The 23,794-nt window shown below is 45.8% G+C and overlaps 1 protein-coding gene across 3 annotated transcripts in view; it reads right to left on the bottom strand.

The window, feature by feature from the left end:
* Positions 1–23,794, bottom strand: part of Rapgef2 (Rap guanine nucleotide exchange factor 2) — a 213,081-nt gene that overhangs the window by 2,277 nt on the left and 187,010 nt on the right. For 2 of the 3 annotated variants that reach the window (XM_038347929.1, XM_038347930.1), the window contains 11 exons: positions 23,429–23,669; positions 21,463–21,846; positions 17,433–17,644; positions 17,224–17,347; positions 16,636–16,659; positions 15,407–15,630; positions 13,392–13,598; positions 9,122–9,274; positions 5,761–5,986; positions 4,294–4,853; positions 2,302–2,595 (listed from right to left, as the gene is read on the bottom strand). In XM_038347929.1, the coding sequence (XP_038203857.1) occupies positions 2,302–2,595; positions 4,294–4,853; positions 5,761–5,986; positions 9,122–9,274; positions 13,392–13,598; positions 15,407–15,630; positions 16,636–16,659; positions 17,224–17,347; positions 17,433–17,644; positions 21,463–21,846; positions 23,429–23,669 (2,649 nt within the window). The remainder of the gene's footprint in view (positions 1–2,301; positions 2,596–4,293; positions 4,854–5,760; positions 5,987–9,121; positions 9,275–13,391; positions 13,599–15,406; positions 15,631–16,635; positions 16,660–17,223; positions 17,348–17,432; positions 17,645–21,462; positions 21,847–23,428; positions 23,670–23,794) is intronic. The other variant, XM_038347931.1, reaches the window with a different exon arrangement.

The raw sequence follows: 23,794 nt of genomic DNA, 5'->3' as shown, positions 1-23,794 counted from the left end.
CACACACACACACACACACACACACACTATATCTGTATATACTGGAGGGTTGAGACAGGGTTTCTCTATGTAGCCTGGCTGTTCTGGAACTTCCTATGTAGGGAAGGGTGGCATTGAACATACAGAGATCCACCTGCCTCTGCTCTGCAATGCTGGGATTAAAGCTGTGCACCATCCTATCAGATTATACACCCTAGCAATGCTGGGATTAAAGCTGTGCACCATGCTATCAGATTATACACCCTAGCAATGCTGGGATTAAAGCTGTGCACCATCCTATCAGATTATACACCCTAGCAATGCTGGGATTAAAGCTGTGCACCATGCTATCAGATTACACACCCTAGTAAAAAGGCAGCCATGTGGTCATTCAGGTCTAAATCCCAGTACCCAGGAAGCTGAGCCAGGAGCAAGCGTCTGAAGCCAGTCTGGCCCATTGTCTTAAAAGCAGTTACAATTGTGATGGGCAGTCCAGCTTGTCACCAAGAGAAAATCTGGAGGAAATGCCTCCATCAGAGTGGCCTGGAAGGCATTTTCTTGGTTGCTAGTTGCTGTAGGAGGGCTGAGCCCACCGTGGTGACACCATGCCTAGGTAAGCGGGCCTTGACTGTGTATGAAATATGGCTGAATGTGAGCTTGGGAGTGAGCGGTGTCTCCCCACGGTCTCTCCTTCAGTTTCAGGTCCAACTTCCCGGAATAATGGACTGGAAAGAAAGAAACCCTTCCCTCCCCAATGGCTTCTGGTCAGAATGTCTACCAGCAAAAGAAACCAAAGTGAGATAACAATAAATCAATACAATTAAATACATTGTACACTTACTGGTTGGGCAGTTACTAATAACTGAATTTCTAAAATAACAGGTATTTTTCTAAGACCGACTTTTAACCATACGTATGCCCGTTTCTGTGTGTGGAAGTCAGAAGAGATGATCAGATCCCCTGGGAGAAGAGTTTTAGGCAGATGTGAGTTTCTACCTGGGCACCAGAAACTGGACTTCACCGCAAGAGCAGTATACATGTTTAAACACATAGCCGTCTCTCCAAGCCTTCCTCTAATTTTAATTTTGAGAGAGAGAGAGAGAGAGCGAGAGAGGGAGAGAGAGAGAGAGAGAGAGAGAGAGAGAGAGAGAGAGAGAGAGAGAGAGAGAGAATATAAGAGTGCAGTTGCCCACAGAGGCCACCAGAGTGTGTTGGTCTCTTGGCAGCTGGAGTTCCGGGCTATTGGAAGCCACCCACAGGGTGTTAGGAACCGAACTCTGGTCTTCTGGTAGAGCAACCAGAGTTCTTAGCTACTGAACTATCTCTCCAGGCCCGAGCTCCTTGTTTTTAACAACACAGTTATACATTAAGAAGTCTAGAAGTAGGAGCCCTCTTCCTGAGGACTGGGGTTTGCTTCCCAGCACACACACGGCAGGTCACAACCTTCTGTAACAGTTCCAGGGGATCAAATATCCTCTTCTGGTCTCCACAGGCAATAGGCACATATATAGTGCACACACACACACACACACACACACACACACACACACACACACACACACACACAGAGCAAAAACTTTTAAAAAATCTTTAAAAAATTTGATAGACAAAATATTAACATTCATTAGTCTATAAAAGATTTTAATTCTCATGATTATGTTTTAGACTTTGTTATAATGGTTGTATAATAAAACATACTACACTAAATACTTATAAAGCAAAGGACAGGATCTCCTCCTTGCCCTCAACCCAGTGTTAACAGGAACATCCAGAGAGGAATAGAGCATAGCTTTTCCTAGCCCTTCATTTCTAAGCCACTTTCTGCCCATTAAGTGTCCAACTGCAAAGCTTCCACTGAAAACGTTAACCAGCTGCATTTCAACAGGTCAGGATGCTTCTCCAAATTTCTAAAATGAGTAACAAGCAGAGGTTTTCACTCTTATCCTTAAAATAGAGCCACAAAAAAACTTCAGTTTTACTGAAGTCTTGGAAATTCAGGCTAGGCTGTGTCTAAGGTATGACTTGCCTAGCACCCTGTAGATCCTGGTCTCTAACCCTAGCACAGAAAATGACTAAAATTCAAGTCACATGCACGCTTCCTCACAAGCGACCCCTCTGTAATTGCTGGCACTTCTTAAACCGTTTAAAGAAAGGTTCTTTCTCTTGCCAAAGGGGCGGGGTGGGGGGGGGTGGGGGGTTGTGAAATCCTCCACAGCAACCAGTTAAAGATCCTGGAGCCACTGCTCTGGCCCTCCCAAGTAAGTGGGACCTGGAAATGGCAGTAGGTCACCCCAGGAGCTGCGGTGGGCATGGGGAACTTACCGTCCTCCTCAGCGCCAGCGAAGCCCTGCGGTTGGAAGGGTGCGAGGCGCGGGTCTGCATCGCTGGGCTTGTGCCACTGTGGCTTGCTTCCCGGCCTGCTGGCTGCAGGAGGCGTCTGCACTGGAGCCGGGGCCTCCGTGGGCCGTGCCACCATCCGGGACCGCTGCAGGGCCACGTTGTAGTCCGGTGGCTTCCGGGCCGGGTGGCAAGGCCCTTCAGGGAAATCGGCTATGGGGATGCCCACGTAGCCTGGAGGTGTGGGCGGTGGTTCCCGATACCTGCCCTCCTTCCGAGCTGCAGAGAGAAGGCATGGTGTCAGGTCCAAGGCCTTTTGCTTCACACAAGGTGCTGATACACGCACCCTTTGGACAAACCAGGGCATCAGGCTGTCCTCAGCTAATACTCACCAGGTCACTTCTGCCTAGTGGTATAATCGCTAAGCAAAGCCTAAACAGGGGAGTTCAACTAAAAACTAACCTCCCCAAACAAGTTACAAGAGGAAAAAGGGACATTCCTGGGTCACATCATCAGGGACATGCCTGGGACACACCAGTGAGGGGTAAAAATCCCCTCTCTCCTTTCTGTACCGGGAGGGGGGTAACAGTGTAGGTTTCTTAGGCATTTCCCAATATTATCAAATGGAGAATCAGGTTCACATCCCTCCAATTCTCTGGGTTTCCTCTTTGAAAAACAATAATTTAAAATAAGATTAGAAAAATGACACAGGATGCCAACTTTAAAAGCCCTGCAGACCCTAAAGGCAGCTGCTTTTCTTAAAGTCCACGATTTCCTGAAGGAAAAAAACCATTCGTCTCTGTGGCCTGCAACATGAGATTTGTAAAACTGTATACGACTTTTTCAGGAACTAGAAATCACTTTCCTCTTCAGCAGTAAAAATTCTGAGAATTAGTTTGTTAACAGAAAATGGTTCAAAGTAAACACCCTAAGAACTCTGAGCTGCCGCCGCCTCACTCTCCGCTGCGGGGTGCTAAGTCTGACATCCCTGCATCACTTTTCAGGTGGTCACGTAGCTGTTCCCTCATCAGCAGAAGTGATGGTTTCTCCCTGCACCTCACAATCTACCCTGCGTTCTCTCAGACAGACATTCATCATTCAAGTTACAGAGAACATAAGCCTGCGACTGAGGAGACACACCTCTCTTTACACCAGAAAGGGCACCGGCATCTTTTAGGGGCTCCTAACACATTGGCACTGTCCTTGGCCAAGACATTCTCACGCTAACCGTATTAAGGGAGCATGGCTGGGGGTGGAGAGAGGGCTCAGTGGTTAAGACCACTGGCTGCTCTCCCAGAGGACCTGGGTTGAATTCCCAGCACCTACATGGCAGCTCACAAGTATCTGTACAACTCTAGCTTCAGGGGATCTGACAGTCTCACACAGACATAGATGCGTGCACATGAATGCGTGTAAAATGAAAATAAATCATTTTTTTAAAAAGATAAAATTATGAAGCTCGTTTCAGAGAGGAACAGGCCGGCCGAGTGTCTGCGGTGTCAAGATGGGCTCCTAGCTCTGCCTGACTCCCTCCTGTGCTTTACCCATCTCTGAGTTCTTTACCCCTGTCCTACCAGGTACAAAGAATTTGTTTAGTAGAAAAACAATGTGTCTGCATAGCAAAAAAACAATTAAAAAATCAATATACAAAGGATATCGATGCAATTCAAGGGGGCGGGAGAACGGTGAACCGTTTTTTCTGCGTTTCAATGAGAGGGAATGGCTCCTCTGTGAAGAACACGGGCACCTATTCTAGTAACGTCCTGGTGGGATCACAACCCACTGATCCCGCGGGCTAAGCGCTACTGACTGCTGCAGTGCGCGTCTCCGACCACAAACTTGGCTCTTAAGCCCCCGTCATTTCACAGTGCTGACCATATTGCCGGCCTGGAACCGGGCGTGGTGACGGACAATCTGAGGGGAAGCCGACTTCCACCACGACCCAGGTGCGCCCCAGCAGTCCGTTTCCGTACGTACCGATAAGCCCCTTCGGCGTAGTCGGCGTCACAGCTATGTGGGCAGGCATGGGGACAGGTTTGGCTTCTTCTGTGGTCACAGGCACCATGCTGCTGCTTTCCGCCTCGATGGAGACATCCTTGCCGCCCCTTCGCTTGATAGTGCCCGTGTCACCTTCTGAGTCTTCTCCCCAGTAGCCCGTGGAAGATGCCCAGCTTGCCCGGGATTGAGCTTGTTCGAGACTCTCTCTGTTTTGATTTTGTCTACTATATTTTGTGCTATGATCGGAAAACATGATTTGGTCCATATGGCTCCCGGAGGCCCACATGCCTGCAGCATCCCCTGAATAGTCAAAGTGAGTGTGCCCAAAAGGCAAGGTTTCCCAGCTCCTCTGGTGCTGGATCGTCTGGATGTTGTCATGGGAACCACTTGAACATGAGGTCCAGCTCCCACGACCGCTGTCAGCAGCATCGAGGGAAGCGCGGTCTCCTTGGTCATGGGAAAGCTCCTCTGTGCTGGGAGAAGAGATGACAGTGGCCGCGGCATACAGCCCTCGGCTTTCAGACACCGGAGCATACGACCTGCCATCGAAACAAAGGAAGGGAAGATGTGAGATGCTTAAATAACCCTTTACTGATGAACTCTTTTGCTGCTTTGAGACAGGCTCTTGGTTTGTAGCCTGGGAGGGCCTTGAACTCATTAACCTCCTACCTCAGTCTAAGTGCTAGGGGAACAGGCATAAACCACTCTGTCTATAAAGTTTCTTTTCCCTAGAAAAGTGGCTTTCTTCCATCCGAGAAAGAGGAGGGAAGTACTCCTGCAGGGGATCAGAGTGGCTAGTTTATCATATCACGCATTCATCTTTTCACAAAGCAAACACAGGGAAGTGTAGTAGCATTGCAATTGTATTTTAATAAATAAAGCCTGCCTGAAGATCTGAGAGTAAAACAGCCCCAATGGTCAGCCTTACAGACCAGGCGGTAGTGACACACACCTTTAATCCCAGTAGCCACACTAGTTGCCACAGAAACTGGGCAGTGCACTCCTTTAATCCCAGCCCTAGAGAGGATTATAAAACGGGAGGAGACAGCTCTCAGTCTCAGTCTCATTCTGAGACTCTTGGAGGCTGGATCATGTGATGAGCCAGTGGCTGGCTGCTTTGTTTTTTGGGTCTTCAGGTTGAACCCCAATTTCTTACTCTGAGGTTTTAATGCTTCAGGAAAGAGACCAACAACTTGCTACAAAAAAAGGAGCACTTTCCTTACAAGGCTCTGGATGGCTGAATACACTGTGGTTCCCTAGGGAAGGCGGCACAGACAGAGACTGGGGTGGGTCCTACTGGTACAGTCTTGCTCCAGCACAGAGCCCCAGTGGGCCGCCAGAGGGGAAAGCCAACTACAATAGCAGTCTGCGTAACAAAAATAGCATGACACTCAATGACAGACCCATGGAAAGAGAAACAAAAGAACGCAAGGATCAGACGCTTACCCTAAGCTGTATTGATCAGGCTCGATCAGGGTCCTCCGCTCCATCCTGCCCACACCCAGGTTGGTCTCCACGATGCTGACAGAATGCCTCTGACGCCGTTCATCATGCAGAGAGACTGGCACCGAGTCAAAAGAAGAATTGCTGACAATACTGGATCGTGAAGAAATTTCACTGTGCCCAGAATCTGAAAAATTATCCACGGTACCACTGGGAGCCAACATATAACCTGAATGAGAAATGCAAATTCAGTAATTAAACATTTTAGGCTTCTAAAACTGGTCCACAAAACTAGCAAAAATTAAATGTTGAGAATGAGGTAAGAGTTTACTCAAAAACTTATAATTACCAGGTGACTAAGAGATTAAAATTTTACTCTAATAAAGTAAAAATTGCCTATTCAATGGTCAGGGGAAGCTATCTACCGTTATTCGTCCTAGGTAAAGATGAAGAAACTATGGCATGCCTTGACTATTCTTGCTTCCTTAGCTACAACCCATACATATTGTTAGTAAAGCCAGAAAACACAGCTCAGAGAGAAAAACATTTTTGTCTCGCATGCCTGAGGCACCAGTTCCAATCTTAGCAGCATAAAACAAGACAAAAACAAGAGTGGCCCTCCCAAACCCCCACAACCAAACCCTACTACTCCTAGAAGTACGAACCCAATCCTCAAACTGTCAGTGGGTGTACTACTTTCTTTTGTTGTTTGTTTTTCAAGACAGGGTTTCCCTGTGTAGCCCTGGCTGTCCTGGAGCTTGATCTGTAGACCAGGCTGGCCACTTCTATATTGCTGTTGCATAATTTTCAATTCAATTAGAACAAATTTTAATATAAAATTAATTCTCCCTACACTTACAATGAATTAGAAATTTTTTTTTTTTAAAAAAAATGTTTGCGTTAATCCAGAACTCAGGAGGCAGAGGCAGGATAATTGCTGCAAATCTGAGACCAGACTGCTCTACATGGTCAGCAGCTAATGGGCCAGACAGTGCTCAAAATAAGATTTTAATCAAAAACCACAAAATATCCCCCCCAAAAGTTTTAAAATGTTACAAAAGTAAATGCTATCTATTTCTAAGTATAAAAATTAGGAACAATGTTCCTAATAATAATAGCATCAAGAGACAATGAAACAAGCTACAAACAGACATAACAGAAGAGATGAAAGACTTCTACAGTGAAAACTTAAGGCACTGGAATGATAGTCTACCCAAAGTACATCAAAGACTTTCACTTAGTACGTAAAACTGTAGTGGCATTTCAATTGTATTCTAATAAATAAAGCTTGCCTGAAGATCAGAGAGTAAAACAGCGCCATTGGTCAGCCTTACAGACCAGGCAGTGGTAATAAACACCCTTTAAATATATGTATGTATGTATGTATGTATGTATGTATGTATGTATGTATGTATATTGTTTTTTCAAGACAGGGTTTCTTTGTAGCACTGGAGCCTTCTTGGAACTTGCACTGTAGACCAGGCTGGCCTCAAACTCACAGAGATCCACCTGTCTCTGCCTCCCGAGTGATGGGATTAAAGATATGCACCACCACTGCCCGGCTGTAGCCACACTAGTTGCCATAGAAACCAGACGGAGCACGCCTTTAATCCCAGCCCTAAACGGGAGGAGACGGCTCCCACTCTCGGTCTCACTCTGAGATTCCTGGAGGCAGGATCGCCATTTTAGCCTGAGAGGGAGGTAAGAGTCAGTGGCTGGCTGTTTTGCTTTTCTGACCTTCAGGTTGAATCCCAATTTCTTTCTCTGGGTTTTTATTAATCGTGCTACATAAAACGTTTAAATCGCTTGAGAAAATAATCCAGTTCTGACTAGTATTCAAACAGCATCACAAACAGCCCCAGGAATGGACTGACAAGTGACATTACGTGAAATTAGGAACTTCTTCACAACAATAAAAACTATCAACTGACTGAACACAGCCTACAGAGTAGAACAAAACCTTGGCCAATTCTATTTCAGACAAGGGTTAATATCTGGTTAAATCTGGAAAAATTAAACACCCCAAACCAAACCAAAATGCCTACCAGTAAATGGGCCAAATGGGAAAAACAAAACAAACACACACCATTCTCAAAAGAAACACCACCAACTGGCCAGCAAAAATTCAGCATTCTTAGCCATCAGGAAAATAACTGCTTTGTGATTCTAGCTCACCACTTTCAGAATGTCATTAAAAATGACAGTCAGTGGTGGTGGTGTATGCCTTTAATTCCAGCACTTGGAAGGCAGAGGTGGGCAGTCTCTGAGTTTGAGGTCAGCCTGACTCAGCAAGTTCCAAGACATCCAGGGCTACACAAAGAAAGCCTGTCTCAAAAAATCCAACACAGAAAACCAACAACAACAACAACAACAAAAATAAATAAAAGAAGGAAGAGAGGGAAGAAGGGAGGAGGAAGGAGGAAAGAGGAAGGAAGGGAGGAAGAAGGAAGAAAGGAAGGAAAAAGGGAGGAAAAAGGAAGGGAGATGGAGGAGGGAAGAAGGATGGAAGGGAGGGAGAGAGGGAGGAAGGAGGAAGGAAGAAAAAAGGAAAGAGGAACAGGGAGGAAAGAAGGAGGGAGGGAGGGAGAGAGAGAAGAAGGAAGGAGAAAGGGAGGGAAGAGATAAGAAAGAAGGAAGGAAGGAAGGTGGCAGGAGGGAGAAGAGGAGGGAGGAAGAAAATAAATGGCAGCAATGCTAGGGAGTCCTTCCTCACCACTCGTGGAAGGTAAACTAGTGTAGCCACCACGGAAATCAGGGTCGAGGTTCCCCAAAAACAAACAAACACTTAAAAATAGAATTATCAAATGGCCAGGCTACACTTCTCCTGGCATTGACCCAAGAGTCCACAACCTACCAGATACTGGCGTGTGCATGTTCACTGTGGTTCTGTACAAATGCCAAGGAAATGCAAAAGTCTAGATGTCCAGCAGAGGGACGGGCAATGAAAATGTGGTGCGTATACACGTGGATGTTTATCCCGCCATAAAAAATAAATAATAAAATGATGACAAAAGGATGAAATTAGAAAATATTACACTCAGCGATGTAACCCAAGTTCAGAAAGACAAACACGCATTTCTTCTAGCATGTGGATCCCAGACTCTAATCTCTGATCTCTTGGGTTTGGCTAGAGCAGGAAATGGGTAATCTGAGTTTCCTCTTTTTTTTAGCACCCGTCTTTGCCAGCAGGTGAAGAGGGGCCATAAATTTAAAAATGCCAGCATTCTTCCAAATTTATAAATGGATGGGGAAAATCCACCGTCACATCACATCGGATTATTTACACACCAAACCCAAACTTCTCCGGTGTGCGTCTCTGGAATCAGCTGGGGCTTGAGCAGGGACAGGAGTCACTGAGCCCTACCTTTTCTGGGGGAGCTCTGAGGCGAGGTGGGGGGTGACGACAGCTGAGAAGACGCATTTGATATGGTGTCCTCTGCTTGCCTCCGATGACGCTCCAAACTCCCTTCCTCAGACAAGGACAGGATTTTCTTTAAAGCTTGTGGAGAGTTTATGCCTACAGAAAAGAAGGAAATCATTCAGGTACCCGTTTTAGAGACTGAAGGGGGCTGAGGGAATGGCTCAGTTGCAGGGCAGCTCGCCCAGCAGGCACAGGCCCTAGCTTCTACTCTAGCTTCAAACAAACAAACAAACAAACAAGAAGACGAAGAGTAAAAAATGCTGAAGGGAAATATTAAATATTAAAAGCTTTCTTTGTACCAGTTTCAATCTATTTATGATCTAAATGTTCTATGTGCCCTTCTGGCATACAGAGCAAGGCAGGGGGCATGCATGGCTTAGTTTCTCGATGAGCATCCGTGAAAAGTACTCGCAACAGACTGCTTTTGATGTTGCTTGGATTCTGAACCCCAGGCAGTATATTTGTTCAATTTGTTACGTATCAGTGTGTATGGTGGTGGTGCAGGCAACTGGACAACATTTGAATTAAGAATGAAGGCAGCACTCCCCATTTCAATTCCAGATGGCCCTCAAGTGTGGATTAAGAACAAGACATTTTGGTATTTTGGAAATGTCATCTCTGAGGAAGAAGGAATTGGTGGGGGTGGGGCGAAGTAAAGGGTCAAGAGTTAACAGGAACTAACCAAGGGAAGTCAATAAAAGAGCTCTAAAGAGCGCCGCGTCATTAATATTTGATCAAATAAAGAGAGGAGAAGGCAGGAGGCAGCCTGGTTTCTGTGGTGCACGTCAGAAGCCCAGGAGAGGTTTCCGAGGGGGAACGGAGCCAGCAGTGACACGGAGGCTCATGACAGGGCAGCGAAGAAAGTCACGTTAAAATGCTTCCCTGATTCAATATTCTGAGGCCGCCTTTGAAGGAGAAGACATTTCTGCAAAGTCCTGATGGTCTGAAACTACTTTAAGCAAGGGCTGGTTTTAGTGGCTACAGACTTGACAGGCCATTAAAAAGGAGCCAACAGAATTTAATGTACCTTCTATTAGTGGTTTGGGGCTGTTCTGTTTATTTTATTTATTTCTTTTTTAGTTTTTTAACAGGGGCTCATATATCTCAGGCTGGCTTGGAACTCTCTACGTAGCCAAGGATGGCCTAGAACTTCTGATCTCTTGCCTCCACTTCCTGAGTTCTAGGATTACTGGCAATAGCAACCATACTCCTGGTTTAATGTAGTCGTGAGAATCGAACCCAGGAACTCATACGCGCTGGGCAGGCATTCTACAAACTGAGTCCATCAACAACCCCCCTTGATGCTGTTTTAGTAAAATTCTACGTTTTTTTTTTTTTTAAATCATTCTTAAAGCAGTTCTGATTAAATGTAGCAGGTTCTAACATACAGTGTATGCATAAATAGATCCACTAAATAAATGGGTAGTTTTTTTTTTCTCTTAAAACACTTTATTAAGCTGAGTATGGTGGCTCATCCTTTTAGCGGGTAGTCGCAGATGGTTCTCTTGAAGTCTGAAACTAGCCTAGCCCACGTAGTGAGACCCTGACTCAAAAACAAACAAAAAAAACCCAAAACCAAACAGACTATTTACTCAGGTATATGTGTGTTTGTGTCTCTATACAAGCACACCTGGCTTTTTACATTTTCTTTTATTTCGTGTGTGTGTGTGTGCGCGCATGCGTGTGTGTGTGTGTGTGTGTGTGTGTGCGCGTGTGTACCATGGCACACATGTGGAGACCAGAGGACAACCTGCAGGCGTCGCTCACCTCCTCCATCATGTGAGACTTGCTTTACCGTCCCAGCCATCTCCCACTATTGGGCCTGTGAGAGCGGCACACGGATGGTGGTCAGTGCACAGCTTGAAGTTGTCCCCTGTTCCTACAGTGTGGGTCCCAGGGATTGGAACTCAGGTTATTAGGTTTGGCGGAAAGAACCTTAATGCCCTGAGCCTTTTCCCTGGCCTACGAATGGGTAGTCTTGATATGAAACCATTTCCAGGACGGGTGCCCCCCCCTACACTGCAAAGACTTCCCTTAGCTCTCAGGGGCTGCAGATAAATTGCTACACCTTAGCAGCCATGTTTGCTGCCTCTAAGGGCTTCCGCTGACGGTCTGTTTACTTTTGAAATGGTTTCACTAAGCATCCCCAGCTGACTTTAAACTCATGCAGCCCAGACAGGTGGCAAACTTACAGTCCTGCTAAATGCTGGGATTACAGGCACGGATGACCACATGCCACAGGTGTTGCCTTTTAAGGGACCAGCTGCTGCAAGTGTTTACAATGAAACTATTTCATGAAAAAGGCTGGGGAAGAAAATCCCTTTTATCTTTAAATTAGTATTTTTTTTTATAATGTGACTTTAGATACATTAAACTTAATATCTTAGGATGACAGATGACATTTCACCCACATTATAAGGCTCATAAATTCAAATGAACCTTGAAGATATTTTGAGAGACATTCTCTTTGAGAAAATGGGAGACAGCTTTATATTCAGGAACGCCTACCTCACGTTAAATATAGCTAATGGGGGATTTCTAGATAAAAAGAAGAAAGACAGTCTTCCATATGCAACATAGAAGAGGAGACAGACTCACACAGTGGGAGGTTCGGGAATACATGTAGATTCAGAACACAGGTAATAGAAAAAATGTATGATTCAAATTGTTTGTCATAAGATGAACACAAGTTTGAAAGGGAAAGCAAGTCAGGTAAAGATTCCTGTTCCCCACACACACACTCGGCACATGAAATGCTCACTGATCAGGAGGAGAATGCAGGTGGGATACGGTGCCCCGCGTGAACTCGTGAAGTGGGAACGGGTTTCCAATTCCAAGCTCATGCGCCAGCTTTAAGGCCTGCTCTACTCTCACTCAGAAGCCAGGACAGTTGTCTGGAGAGTTATTCCACTGTGCGTTCACACAGAGAACCAGAGAGCAGGGCACTGCTCGTGGGAAGAAGATGCCAGATTTCCTGACTACTCAGGTAGTAAGCTGTAGCCTCTGCCTCCTAAGTCACAGATTAGTGATCAGCAATCCACCTTCATGTCTGGCATGTGCCTTGGTTTGGTCCCTAGCACCACAAAAATAGGAAAAAGAATAAACAATCACTTCAGACTAATAACTGAACGTCAAGATATTTTGCCTAAACTTCGGTAGATTATAGGTCGCACGGCCACATTTGTTTAAATAACGTATGTGAATGAGACAACTCCTGGACCCATCAAAGCTTAAGTCAGCAAGGGTGCAAAGTCTCCTTTGTCACCTGTAAGCTGTTACGTCATGCCAATGGCAGATGACCTGACAGTAATTCCAAATGCTCCTACAGAATGGAAGACCATCTACAGGGATTAATATTCACAATATAGAGAGAACATTGAACACTCCAAAGATTCCATAAAAAAGACGAATAAATTGAAGAGACAGTTCTTCAAAGAGGAAACGCAAAGGGTCAGTAAATACATGGAACCCTTCCCAATCCCTAGCCATTAAGGAGATGCATATGAAAGCTAACACCGAGACTCCATCTCAGCCTAGTCAGAAGAACCACATCAAGAAAACAAGGGCTAGTGGCGGGCTTGGAGAACCCTTGCACGCCCAGGTGGACCATCCGGGCAGCCTCTGTGAGGTCAGCATGGAAGGGCTCTGGAAACTAAACAAGCACCAGCCTGCAACCCACCTATTCCACCTGCGCTCGCGTGGTTTCCACTGCACTCTTCACAACAGCAGAGGGATGGGCCCAGCACAGGCACCTATCAACACACGGATAAGCTACGGACACACACGTTGTGGGCCATACGAAAGAATGAAATGATGTCGTTTGTAGAAAAAATGGGTGGCTACTAGATATCACGGTAAGGGAAACATGCAGAAATACAACCATGTAGAGTCTAGCGGAGGACAGGGGAAGACGAAGACATGACAGCAGAATGGGGGCTGCTGGGAGAGGCTAACTTAGAACAGGAGAGAGTGACAGAGGTCACTGTGATCACAGTGTATTATATTTATGGCAAGTGTCATAGTGAAACCCATTATTTGTACAACTAACAGATGCTAAGAAAAAATGAAATTGTTTACGACTGCTTACCATATTAGAAGACAGTCACAGAGAAATAAAACGTGTTAGGCCAAGTTATCCAAGACAAACATTATTTCCCAACCTGAGAAACACGTCAGCAAATATCACCCGAGAAGCATGAGTTCAGAAACTTACCGAAAGGTGGCAGATCCTTCACCGGCACCTTCTTTCGTGAAGGGTAGAGGGACACAGCGGGCACCTGCAGACCCTGGCTGGCTTTGTGTGGTGGCTGTGGCTGTGGCAGCGGCTGCTGAGGCTGCACTTTCTGCTGGGGTCCTGCACGTGGAGCCACAGGGGAGGTCTCAGACTTGACAGGCTTTTTGTCTGCAGGATTCTTGGGCACTGGTCATTGTTAGGGTGAAAAGAGGGTACAGGTGTCAGGATCACGTGGAGACAAGGTCAGGGCCACAGAGTGCAGGAGAGCAATGGCATGGGCCCCCACCCACCCCCACCACCTCAGCAAGGTCAGAGAGGGAGGGGAAACCCCGGCTACTGAAAGAGAGAGCAGTAGCAGAACAAGGCGGTACGCCTTCTGAACGAGCGATCGCGAAGAGGATTGTACTGTCAGCACCAAATAAAAGTAAACACAATGAGGACGGTTCAGTGCAGGTTGGGTGTCTAAAACACAAGCACATGGGCTGGCAAGATGGCTCTGCAGGCAGAGGATGCTGCTGCCAAGCCTGTCCACCAGAACTTGACCCTGGAACCCACATGGAAGGAGAGAACCAGCTCCCACAAGCTGTCCTCTAACCTCTACAGGTCCAACACAATATGTGTGGTGCCAACCATGTACACTTTATAAACAAGCAAACAAACGTTAGAAAATACATGATAAAAAATCAAAATAAAAAAACTAAGAATTGTTTTAAAATGGCATCCAGAACTTTGCCCTATTGGAGATAATGCTATTAACTACAATCGACTTAGTATCAAATCTTCCTAGGATAGAGCATTATCTTTGAGCAAACAGCAGCCAATGCTGCTTAGCACTGTGTGGTGGGAGGTGGTTTACAGAAGCACTAGGTGCTTTGGAAGCCTCACAGGCAGAGCTTACCGACACCAGACACTCAGAGACCAGTCGCTAGGAAACTCAAGCTGCTCATCTAAGCAAGCTCTTAGCCATGTCACATGGAACTTATAGAGTGTCGTGGGCACAGATGTGCACTGAGTATGTGCTAGAACCTGCAGAGGCCAGGAAAGGGCATGGGGCCCCTCCCCCGCTGAAACCGGAGTTTTCGATGGTTATGAGCCACCGTGTATTCTGGGAATTGAATGAGGGTCCTCTGCAAGGACTGTGAGTTGAGTGCTGTTAGCTGCTAAGCCGCATCTCCAACCCCATGCCCTGGGTAGACTGAATCATGTGATCCCCCTAAGGTATCGACCTCACATTTCACATCTCCAACCCCATGCCCTGGGTAGACTGAATCATGTGATCCCCCTAAGGTATCTACCTCACATTTCAACTGTCAAGAAGTTATAATTCAAGTTTGCCCATTAAACGTTCCCAAAGTGTCCTAAATGAAAAATGCTTAAATCCTATCATATAGGAACAGTCACAATGGAAGGTGCCCTGTGTAAAGACTGGCCACGTTTTCATTTTAACAGTAATGTGTCACTGTGTTGTCCAGGCTCACGTGACTCTCCAACCTTCGCCTCCCTAGAAGCTGGAACTGCAGACGTGTGACCACACCTGGCTCACCGCCCGGCTAGTTATTTCAAGGCCGGACACCTACACATCCGGCTAAGATGTGGTGTGCTGTGTAGCAGGATTACTGCTTTAGTGGGCAGGTGCTGGATGCTGTCTGAGCTGAGGGAGACCCAGGAGCCAGCACACCCAGTCCACTCCTCTGACCTGATGACCCCTAACCAGGCTGTCCATCGCTCTGGGAGTCCCTCAGTGAGAAAAAAACACACGCCACCTGGGGCTACAATCACCTCCATGTCCCTTGCTTATGTGGTTGGCTGTGCCAGATAAAACCAAAGGAAGGAGGTTTGAGCCCAGTGTCCCCTGCTGCACTAACTTAACTGAACACGAAGACCCAGTAAAGCACAAGGACGGTGCGCCCCAGGACTACCGTGTGCCTCTTGGTTGGAAGCCGCCTTCCGCTCACACCATGGCACAGCCCGAGCTGATTTGGAGAGGCACTCACATGTGCTGGTGGCTGGCTCACACTGCAGGGACAGCGTCTGAAGGCTCTCCTCATCCATCTCCAGCTCCAGGTTCGACAGGTACTGCTTCACTTTGCGAGCCATCTGGGCATCTTCATACAGCTTCTTGGCGTTGAGGAAGGAACTCCGGCGTACCCGCTTCTTATGACCGCCTGTCTGAGCGACATCCAGCACCGTGGCATTCGCACTGCCCTGACTCAGAGACCTGGAAGATGAAAACCAAGAATGTAACTCTCTGGAGCTCGTTATGGGCTGGTCTACCAGACTTGAGTAAAGACTACGCTTGAAAGGTCACATGCCCCTTTCTAGTGAGTAAACTCTACGGGGCAATGTGGAACAACAGAGATTACATTAAGGTTGGTTAAAAAGGAATTACACATAACACATACACACAGATGTGTTTGGCATAGTTCTGCTCCTACCAGTAAACTCTACTTTTCATCTCACAGAGCATTCAAACCCCGTTCTCTCACAGACGCCAGCAAACATAACCGCACATAAAAGCTTGTGCAAGGACACTGAGTGATTCTAGAGACAATTTCAAAATTCAATTTGCTTCTCCTAATGGGAGTTATTTTATATGAACTTAATGAAGCTCAACTACCCTGTTCACAATTGCGTTCTCACTCTGTGGGTTGAATGGGAGTTTTTAAACCAGTAAATCTGTTAATACAACGGTCATGCAAACGTAAACATATGGATGGAAACTATATTTAGTACGTGAATTGTTAAGAATTACTTTTAAAGGGGGCTGATTTGTATAGAATGAAAACAGCAGTTAGTTGAGCTGTGGAAGGTTTGGTTTTAGGGTGTGGGGCGCCTGGCACCGCCACACTGACTTCTGGATCTGTGCAGTTGTTTGAGTTGCACGAATTCTTCCTTCTACAAGCATGCTTTCTTTCCCCACTTCTTTGGCTTTTTTTATTTCAAAACATGTAAATGATATTAAAATATAATCTTTCTGACAGCCAAGAAATATGTCTAGTCTCCATTTCTCCAGAATAATTGTCAATCATTTCACAGCTCCTGTGGACATGACTTCAGCAAAGCCCCAACAGATTAAATCTGAAGTCATTTTGCATCTGAAATTCTGATAGAGCAAGAGGGTTAGGAGAAAAAAAAAATAGCAAAGCGTCAGAAAACAGAGCAGGTAAGAAAACAAGGCAACAGGCTGAGCAAGAAGCGAGTGTGCAAATGCTCTGCCACTTACCCCAGACTCCGCCACTTCTTCTTCCTGCAAGTGAGAGCCACGGAGATTGAAGCACGGGTGTGGAAGGAGACAGAAAGATCACAAGCTCAGAAGGAAAGGACCAGATTTCTGGACAAGCAGTTCTAGAAGCCCACAGACATTAACTTCAGAGTCGCCTCACACACACCCACTACAAACGTCCCTCTGGCTTCGGAGGCTGCTGCCTGCATTCTGCTCAGTCCCTCCACTGAATTAACCACCGCTTCCTACCGACAGATAAACAGGTTGTATAGACATTACGGCAATTCTGTTCTAGTCTTATGCTGACGGCTGGTTGTAAATTTCACAACACAGTGTTGTGAAAAATAAAAAGTAAATACTTGCACCTAACATTCAGTTAAAACTGTCCCAAGGACAAGCTCTTTGCATTTCCAGCATGCGTGCCCTGGATGCAAATGAGAGACATCATAAACTGAACCTTGAGGGTGATTCCCTCAGTACATCCTAATGTAACTCCTGAATTTAAGCATTCAGATTTCCCTGCTGTGGGCATGCTCACTCCTCTAACAGTCCCAACCTTACAAGAGCCATGGCCTACGACACACATACCGAGTCCGGAACATAAGGGCAGGGTCCATGTTGACCGAGGCCATTCGGCCGACGTGACGGATTTCTTTGGCAATCATCCTCAGCTTCTCAAAGTTGACCAGTCCGTCCACTTTCGAGTCATTTCCTGAGATTAACAGAGGAGGAACGAGAAGTCACACGGTGCTCATCCTGGGCTCCCACCAGGACAGAGCGGGCCCACCTGCGCTCACCCTCGTGGAGGAACGTGAGGTCCTTCTTGATGACAGGGAACAGGGGGATGACCGGAGGCTGTAGGTTCTGGCCGCTCAGGACGTTGCGGTACTTCGCCATGTTTCTGGAAGGATCAAACAGGTCCTGGAGGTCCTGGAACAGCTTTTCATACTTATTGGGAAGCTTTTCCCAGGTCGTCCGTAGTCTTGCCACTGGTGCCAGGTTTAGGCCACTAAGCGGGGAAGAGAAGAGAATGGAGATATGAGTAAATCATCCCCTCAGGAACAAAGGAAGACATGGAATGAAACACTTAAATGTGTGAACGTCACATGCATGGAAATTCACAGAATCCCTAAGAAGATGCCCATCCTGCCTGGGTGGTGAGGGGCAGCTAAAAGCAGGCTCAGAGCCAAACCATTTGCCTTTATACTTCTTCCCTTTATGCTCTCATGACATTTCTATAGCCATTCATTCATTTGCCTTGTGTGTGTGGCGGGGGGCAGGGAGGTCCCCAGACAGCTGTGAAGGTGAGGGGATAACTTGCAGAAGTTAGGTATCCCCTTCTAACATGTGGGTCCCGGGGTTCGACTTAGATGACCAAGCCTGGCAGCTGGCACTTCTTTACTGGCAGGCCCTTCTGTTTTGTTTGTCCTCTATAGAGGCAGGTTCTTGCTTGGAGCCCTGGCTGGCTCTACTGACCAGGTTGCTCTACTGACCATGTTGGTCCCAGACTCAGTGATCTGCCGGACTCTGCCTCCTGAAATGCGGGGATTAAAGGTTCACCATCACAGCCAGCTGGCTGGCTCTTCTCTATGCTCTCTTGAACTATTCACCCTCTGCAATAGCATGGATCAGAACTGGCCTCCAGGGGGCGCCCCCAGTGCATTCAGTACTGGGAGGTTGTGAAGGGAAGCTAAGGTGGGAATGGGGGCAATGCCTGTAATCCTAGCTTTGGGGAGGTTGGAGGGTCACACATTTGAGATGGACTGATCTGCAAAGCAAGACCCTGGCTCCAAAACAGGGGTGGGGAGGTGGGAGGTCCTCCTATGGAACTGGGGTAAGGTCACCCCTCTCCCATCTCTTCCTTAATTTTATGTTCCAGCTACAAACAGCTCTGTTCCACCAAATGCTCCTTCTGTGATATACTACTGCCTTACCACAAGCCCAGGCACAATAGAGCCAAGGAACTGTGGGCATAAGCCTTCAATACAACTAGCCAAAGTAAACCTTTCTTCTTTAGAAAATGATTATCTCAGGTATTTTGTTACAATAACAGACAGCTGAATAGCACACTAATAAAACCAATAAAAGATAAGTACTGTTAATTTGGGGATATTTTGTGTTAAAATAATTGTGGTTTTTGTATTGCTGACATTTGATATTAGAATGCATTCTTAATAAATGTGGTTATGTTATATACAATTTTATTTTTAAGACATTTATTTATTTCATTAGTTTTCAATCTGTGGGTCACAAGCCTAAAGGGAGTCGAATATCAGATATCCTGCATACCAGATATTTATATTATGCTTCATAACAGTAGGAAAATTAGTTATGAAGTAGCAATAATTTTAAGGTTAGTCACCACAACATGAGGAACTGAAGCATTAAGAAGGCTGAGAATCACTGATTATTTATTTATTATGTCATAGAACCATGTGGAGGACAGGGGACAATTTGTAAGGAATGATCCTCTCTTTCCACCATGTGGGTCCTAGGGATTGAACTTAGAATGTCAGGTTTGATAGCAGGTGTCACCCAGAGCCATCTTGCTGACCCGTTATGTATCACTTTAATGCATATTTATTGCTTTACTTTTTTGTTAATGACTTATAAGTTGCTACTTATTTTATATTTCTTTTGTACTATAAAAATGTTACACCAAAAAATAAATAAATAAATAAAACTGAGCAGTTTCCTTATTTGGGTTCAAAATGGGTTATAAAGCATTGGAGAAAACTTCTAACAATAACAAATTTTGCTCAGGAGTTTCTAACAAACAGACAGTGCCATGGGGGCTCAACATATTTCATAAAGGAAGCAAGGACCGTGGAGATGAGGCACAGTGACAGGACATCAGAAGCGGTTGTGACCAACTGAGAACAGTCACCATGGCTGACCTTACAACAACACAAGACCTCGCCAGAGAACTCAGGGTGGGCTATTCAATAGTCATGCGGCATTTGAAGCAAACTGGAAAGGTTTGGAAAAGCTCAATAGACGGGTGGCTCGTGAGCCTACTGGAAATCAAAAGGAACTGCCGAATTCTCTTATTCTCTTCAATAACAATGAACTACATCTTCATTAGGTTGTGGCATGTGATAAGGATTGTATTTGATGATTAGCAATGACCAGCTCAGCGTCTGGACAAAACTCCAAAGCACTTCTCAAACTAAACTTGTAAGAAATAAGGTTATGGTCACTGTCCGGGGGTCCCCCGCTGGTCTGTCTCCCTGTAGCTTTTTGAAGCCTGTTTAAATAATCACAACTGAAAAACGTGCGCAGCCATGAGATGCACCAATCAGATCTGCAGTTCCTTCAGTCAGCACTGGTCAACAGAAAGGGGCCCAACTTTTCTCCATGACACAAATTCTTCTTCCCAACCACACAAGGCCCACCGCTTCAAAAGCTGAACAGACTGGACTACAACACTCACCTTTATCTACCATATTCACCTAACCTCTGCCAACCAACCACAACTTTTTCAAGTATGACAACTTTTGTAGGGAAAGTAATTCCATGACTGGTAGGATGTAGAAGATACTGAGACTTAGTTGAATCCTAAAACATGGATTTTTATAAAACGGAAGAAGACAAACCTATTTCTCATTGGAAAAAATACTTTGACTGCAATGGGTCCTATTTGGATTACTAAAGATGTCTGAGTCAAGTTGTAAGATTCAAACCTCAGAGTTTGACACGACAATCCCTTCTGCAACAGCCTCACACATATATAGAGCAGAATTTGGTTCATAACAAGTATTTGATTAAAAAAAAGGTTGGGTAAATATTCCACCACAAAAATTACACTAGGCCACAAGTATGAAGACTCCAGACAGATAAAATGATTAATAATCATTTTTAGCATCCAGGAAACTATCCATTTGCATCTTTCCTGTCCCACGGCAAGCACTTTTAAAAGGGAAGAAAGTTAATCTGGAACATGCTGGGATGGAATCCCTTAGATATTATTATATTACCTAATCCTCTTGATATTTTGGGGGGAGTATTGTTATTTTACATAGAAAGTGAGTGGTGTTCAGAGAAATTCAAATGATCTGTCAGAAGTCAGAGTAAAGAAGGTTGAATAAATCAATACACAAATAAATGGTACATACAGACCTTGTCTCCATATCATGAGACATTTTTAGACACGTTTTAAACGTTGATTTGATGTGCACGTGTGTTGTATGGGGAGTATATATGCCTACATATGGAGAGCAGAAGTCACTATCTGGTGTCTTTCCCCACCTCTCTCCATCTTAATTTTTCCCACTGTATTCCGAGGGCACCACTTCCCCTAGACTGACTGGCTAGCAAGCCCACAAGATCTACCATCTCGGCCTCCCAGAACTGGGGTGAAAAGCATGCTGTGCTTGGCTTCTGTGTGGGTGCTGGGGATCTGAACTCAGGTCTGTAAGCTTGCACACTTGGCCCAGAGCCATCTCCCTAGCCACCAAGAGAGTTTAAAGTAAGGCATAAGAAATAGAGGCGGCATAGCGGCACACACCTATAATCCCAGTACTTTGGAAACAGGATCATGGGTTCCATGCCAGTTTGGGTTACTTACAGGGACAGACACTCCCCCCCTCCCCCCGCCCCAGCTCTGGAGGGAAAGAAAAGATTTAGAATCAGAAAGAAAGAGCTGCTTAGTGAATCAATTATAACCTAGTGCATATGAGGCCTTATGTTACATACCAGCAATACACACATAGTATCAATTATGAATTATAGACTGCTACTATTTCTGTAATTACATGGTGCTCCAAGACAGATTTAAAAAAAAAAAAAACCTGCAGAATCAACTGTACCGAGAACAGACACTCTTACCTGATGATCGCAAACATGGAGTTAAAATTCTTGCATTCCCTACAGTGCAGGGCGATTTTGATGAAATGCTTGATGATCTTCATTCTCTTCAGCTGGTTCGTCTCGCGCAGGATTTCGGAAGCCACCCAAAATGTTTCCTGGTTAATGACTTCCTCAAATTTCTTCAGGTTGGCACAGCTGGTTTTTGACTTGAGTTTAAATAAATCATCTATGTATTCAGTAGGCTCAATGTTGCGGAAGAGCTCAAAGTTCCTCATGGAGAGCTGCGTGGCGACCTCCACGGTGCTGAGCTGAAGGAGAGAGATGTGGCTCTCCCGCAACAGCTCCTGGGCGTCCTCGTCCGAGCAGAGTGTTTCCGTTTCCATGTTGTTTTTCAGATAGTACCTGAAAGAAACAGAAACCCCTTAGACGCCAGGATGAGTCTGGAGTCTGTGGTTCTCCTTCCGGGAACACTGCTAGTTCCTGGGGCGACGGGTGGGGAAGAGTTAAGAGAAGAGTTCTTTTCATCCAGTCTGGGCAGTGTAGATGCCACTCCAGCCACCAGGTCACTGTCACCAGCTCACAGCACCACCTGGTGACGGCCACCTACTCAGCAGGTAAGGGGCTCTGGACAAACCATGGGGACTTCCTCTGTGTGGGTCCTGTAGTTCTGTTTGTTCTTCCTGCCATCGAAATACTTTTAGCTTGTTTGCCAAAGGTGACAGAAGACAGCTATTTTCCAGACTAGATATAAACATTGGCTCAAGGGCTTAAGTCAGTTTCCCAGAGATGCGGGAATCTGACAATTCCTAGGTCCATACCAGCTCAATCCAAGTTTATTTTTTCATTTAATGAATAGGAAACTTAGTAGCTGAGCTGGCAAGATGGTTAAATGACAGAGGGACTTGTCATGCAAACCTGGGGACCCACAAAATTGTCTTCTGACCTCCACACACATGCCGTGGCACATGTGACCCCCCAAAATTGGGAGGGGGTGACCTATTGCAATTTATTTTCCTCTGTGACCTGAAATCAGATTTTTAAGTTTTTTAAGATTTCTTTTACATGTCTGAGTGTTTTGCCTGCATGTATGTACCACACATGTACTTAGGGCCCTCAGAAGTTAGAAGGCCTAGGCTCTCCTGGGACTGAATGGTTGTGAGCCATCATGTGGGTGTTAGAAACAGAACCCAGCTCCTCTGCAAGACCAGCAGGTGCTCCTGACTGCTGAGTCATCTCTCTTGCTCCAAGATTTTAATTTTCAAATATTTAGATTTTCATGAAACTCATCCAGGGAAGTGGGAGGCATCACCCCAACTTGTCACGATAGAAAGTAGGCACCTGAAGCCTCGTGGCTGGTCAATATGGACCTTTTAAGGAACTCACTGAAAACAGTCTGCTTTGTGGCTTTACTTGCCCTGGTTTCGGCAGGCAAACACCTTCTCCAAGTAAAACTATAAACAAAGACATAGAACAAGCACAGTAAGGCTCCTAATTCGTCTTTTAATACTTCATTACTTGACGTGTACAGGTTAGTGTTCTCCACTGTGGTTACCCTGACAGCCTGAATAATGGGAACCATGAAGCTGAAACTCAGGGGAGATTTGCACAACTGCAGATCTACATGCAGAGGATGCCTGACCTCTGACCGCCAAAAAAGTATTTATCAGTGTTGGGGCTGGAAATAAAAGTGACAAAGGGCAAGGAAGTGACCGTCACAGGTAGAAAACAGGAGGTCTGAACGTCATGGTTTAGACCCATTCCATGAAAGACTCAAGAACAATGACATCGCATAGAAAACTAGAGAGAAAAAAAAGAAACAAAAAACCAAGCTATTCATCTTACTAATTTCCCTTGAGTGGGAGAGTGCTTGGCAAGCCTTGGGTTCAAGTTTTACCACTGTAAAAACAAAGCAACAACAGCAAATGTGTGGTCTTTCGCCCTGGATGTAGGCTCAGAGAGTAAAGAGTGCCACGAGAGACTGTACCTTCCGCTCAGCTGTATCCTGTCGGCAAGCTTGGAGAGCTGGTCTGGGAGGCGCCGTTGCTTGATAACCCCCTCTGGCGTGACAGAGACCTCACACAGAGAATACTGGTCTGGGGTGGCCGTGACGGCAAACTCGCGGATGGCCTGGATGACCACTTCCTTGGCCGTGGTGTCCTTACTGATCATGATGTACCGGCTTTGCTGGTCAGCCTTGAAAACTCTGAGCACCTGGTCTGGCAAGTCTGGGGCAGGAAAAGGCACACGGTATTAGCAGACAGCAACACAATCCAGGTAACAAACCTTACCCCTCCTGGACAGAGTTGTGACATGCTAACTGCAAAATGCGTCTTCCCCGACAGACAGCTGC

The sequence above is a fragment of the Arvicola amphibius genome, chromosome 11, assembly GCF_903992535.2.
Source record: "Arvicola amphibius chromosome 11, mArvAmp1.2, whole genome shotgun sequence".
In the NCBI taxonomy this organism is placed as follows: Eukaryota; Metazoa; Chordata; class Mammalia; order Rodentia; family Cricetidae; genus Arvicola; species Arvicola amphibius.
Note: the sequence above shows the minus strand (reverse complement) of the source record. Positions and strands in the feature narration are given on the sequence as shown.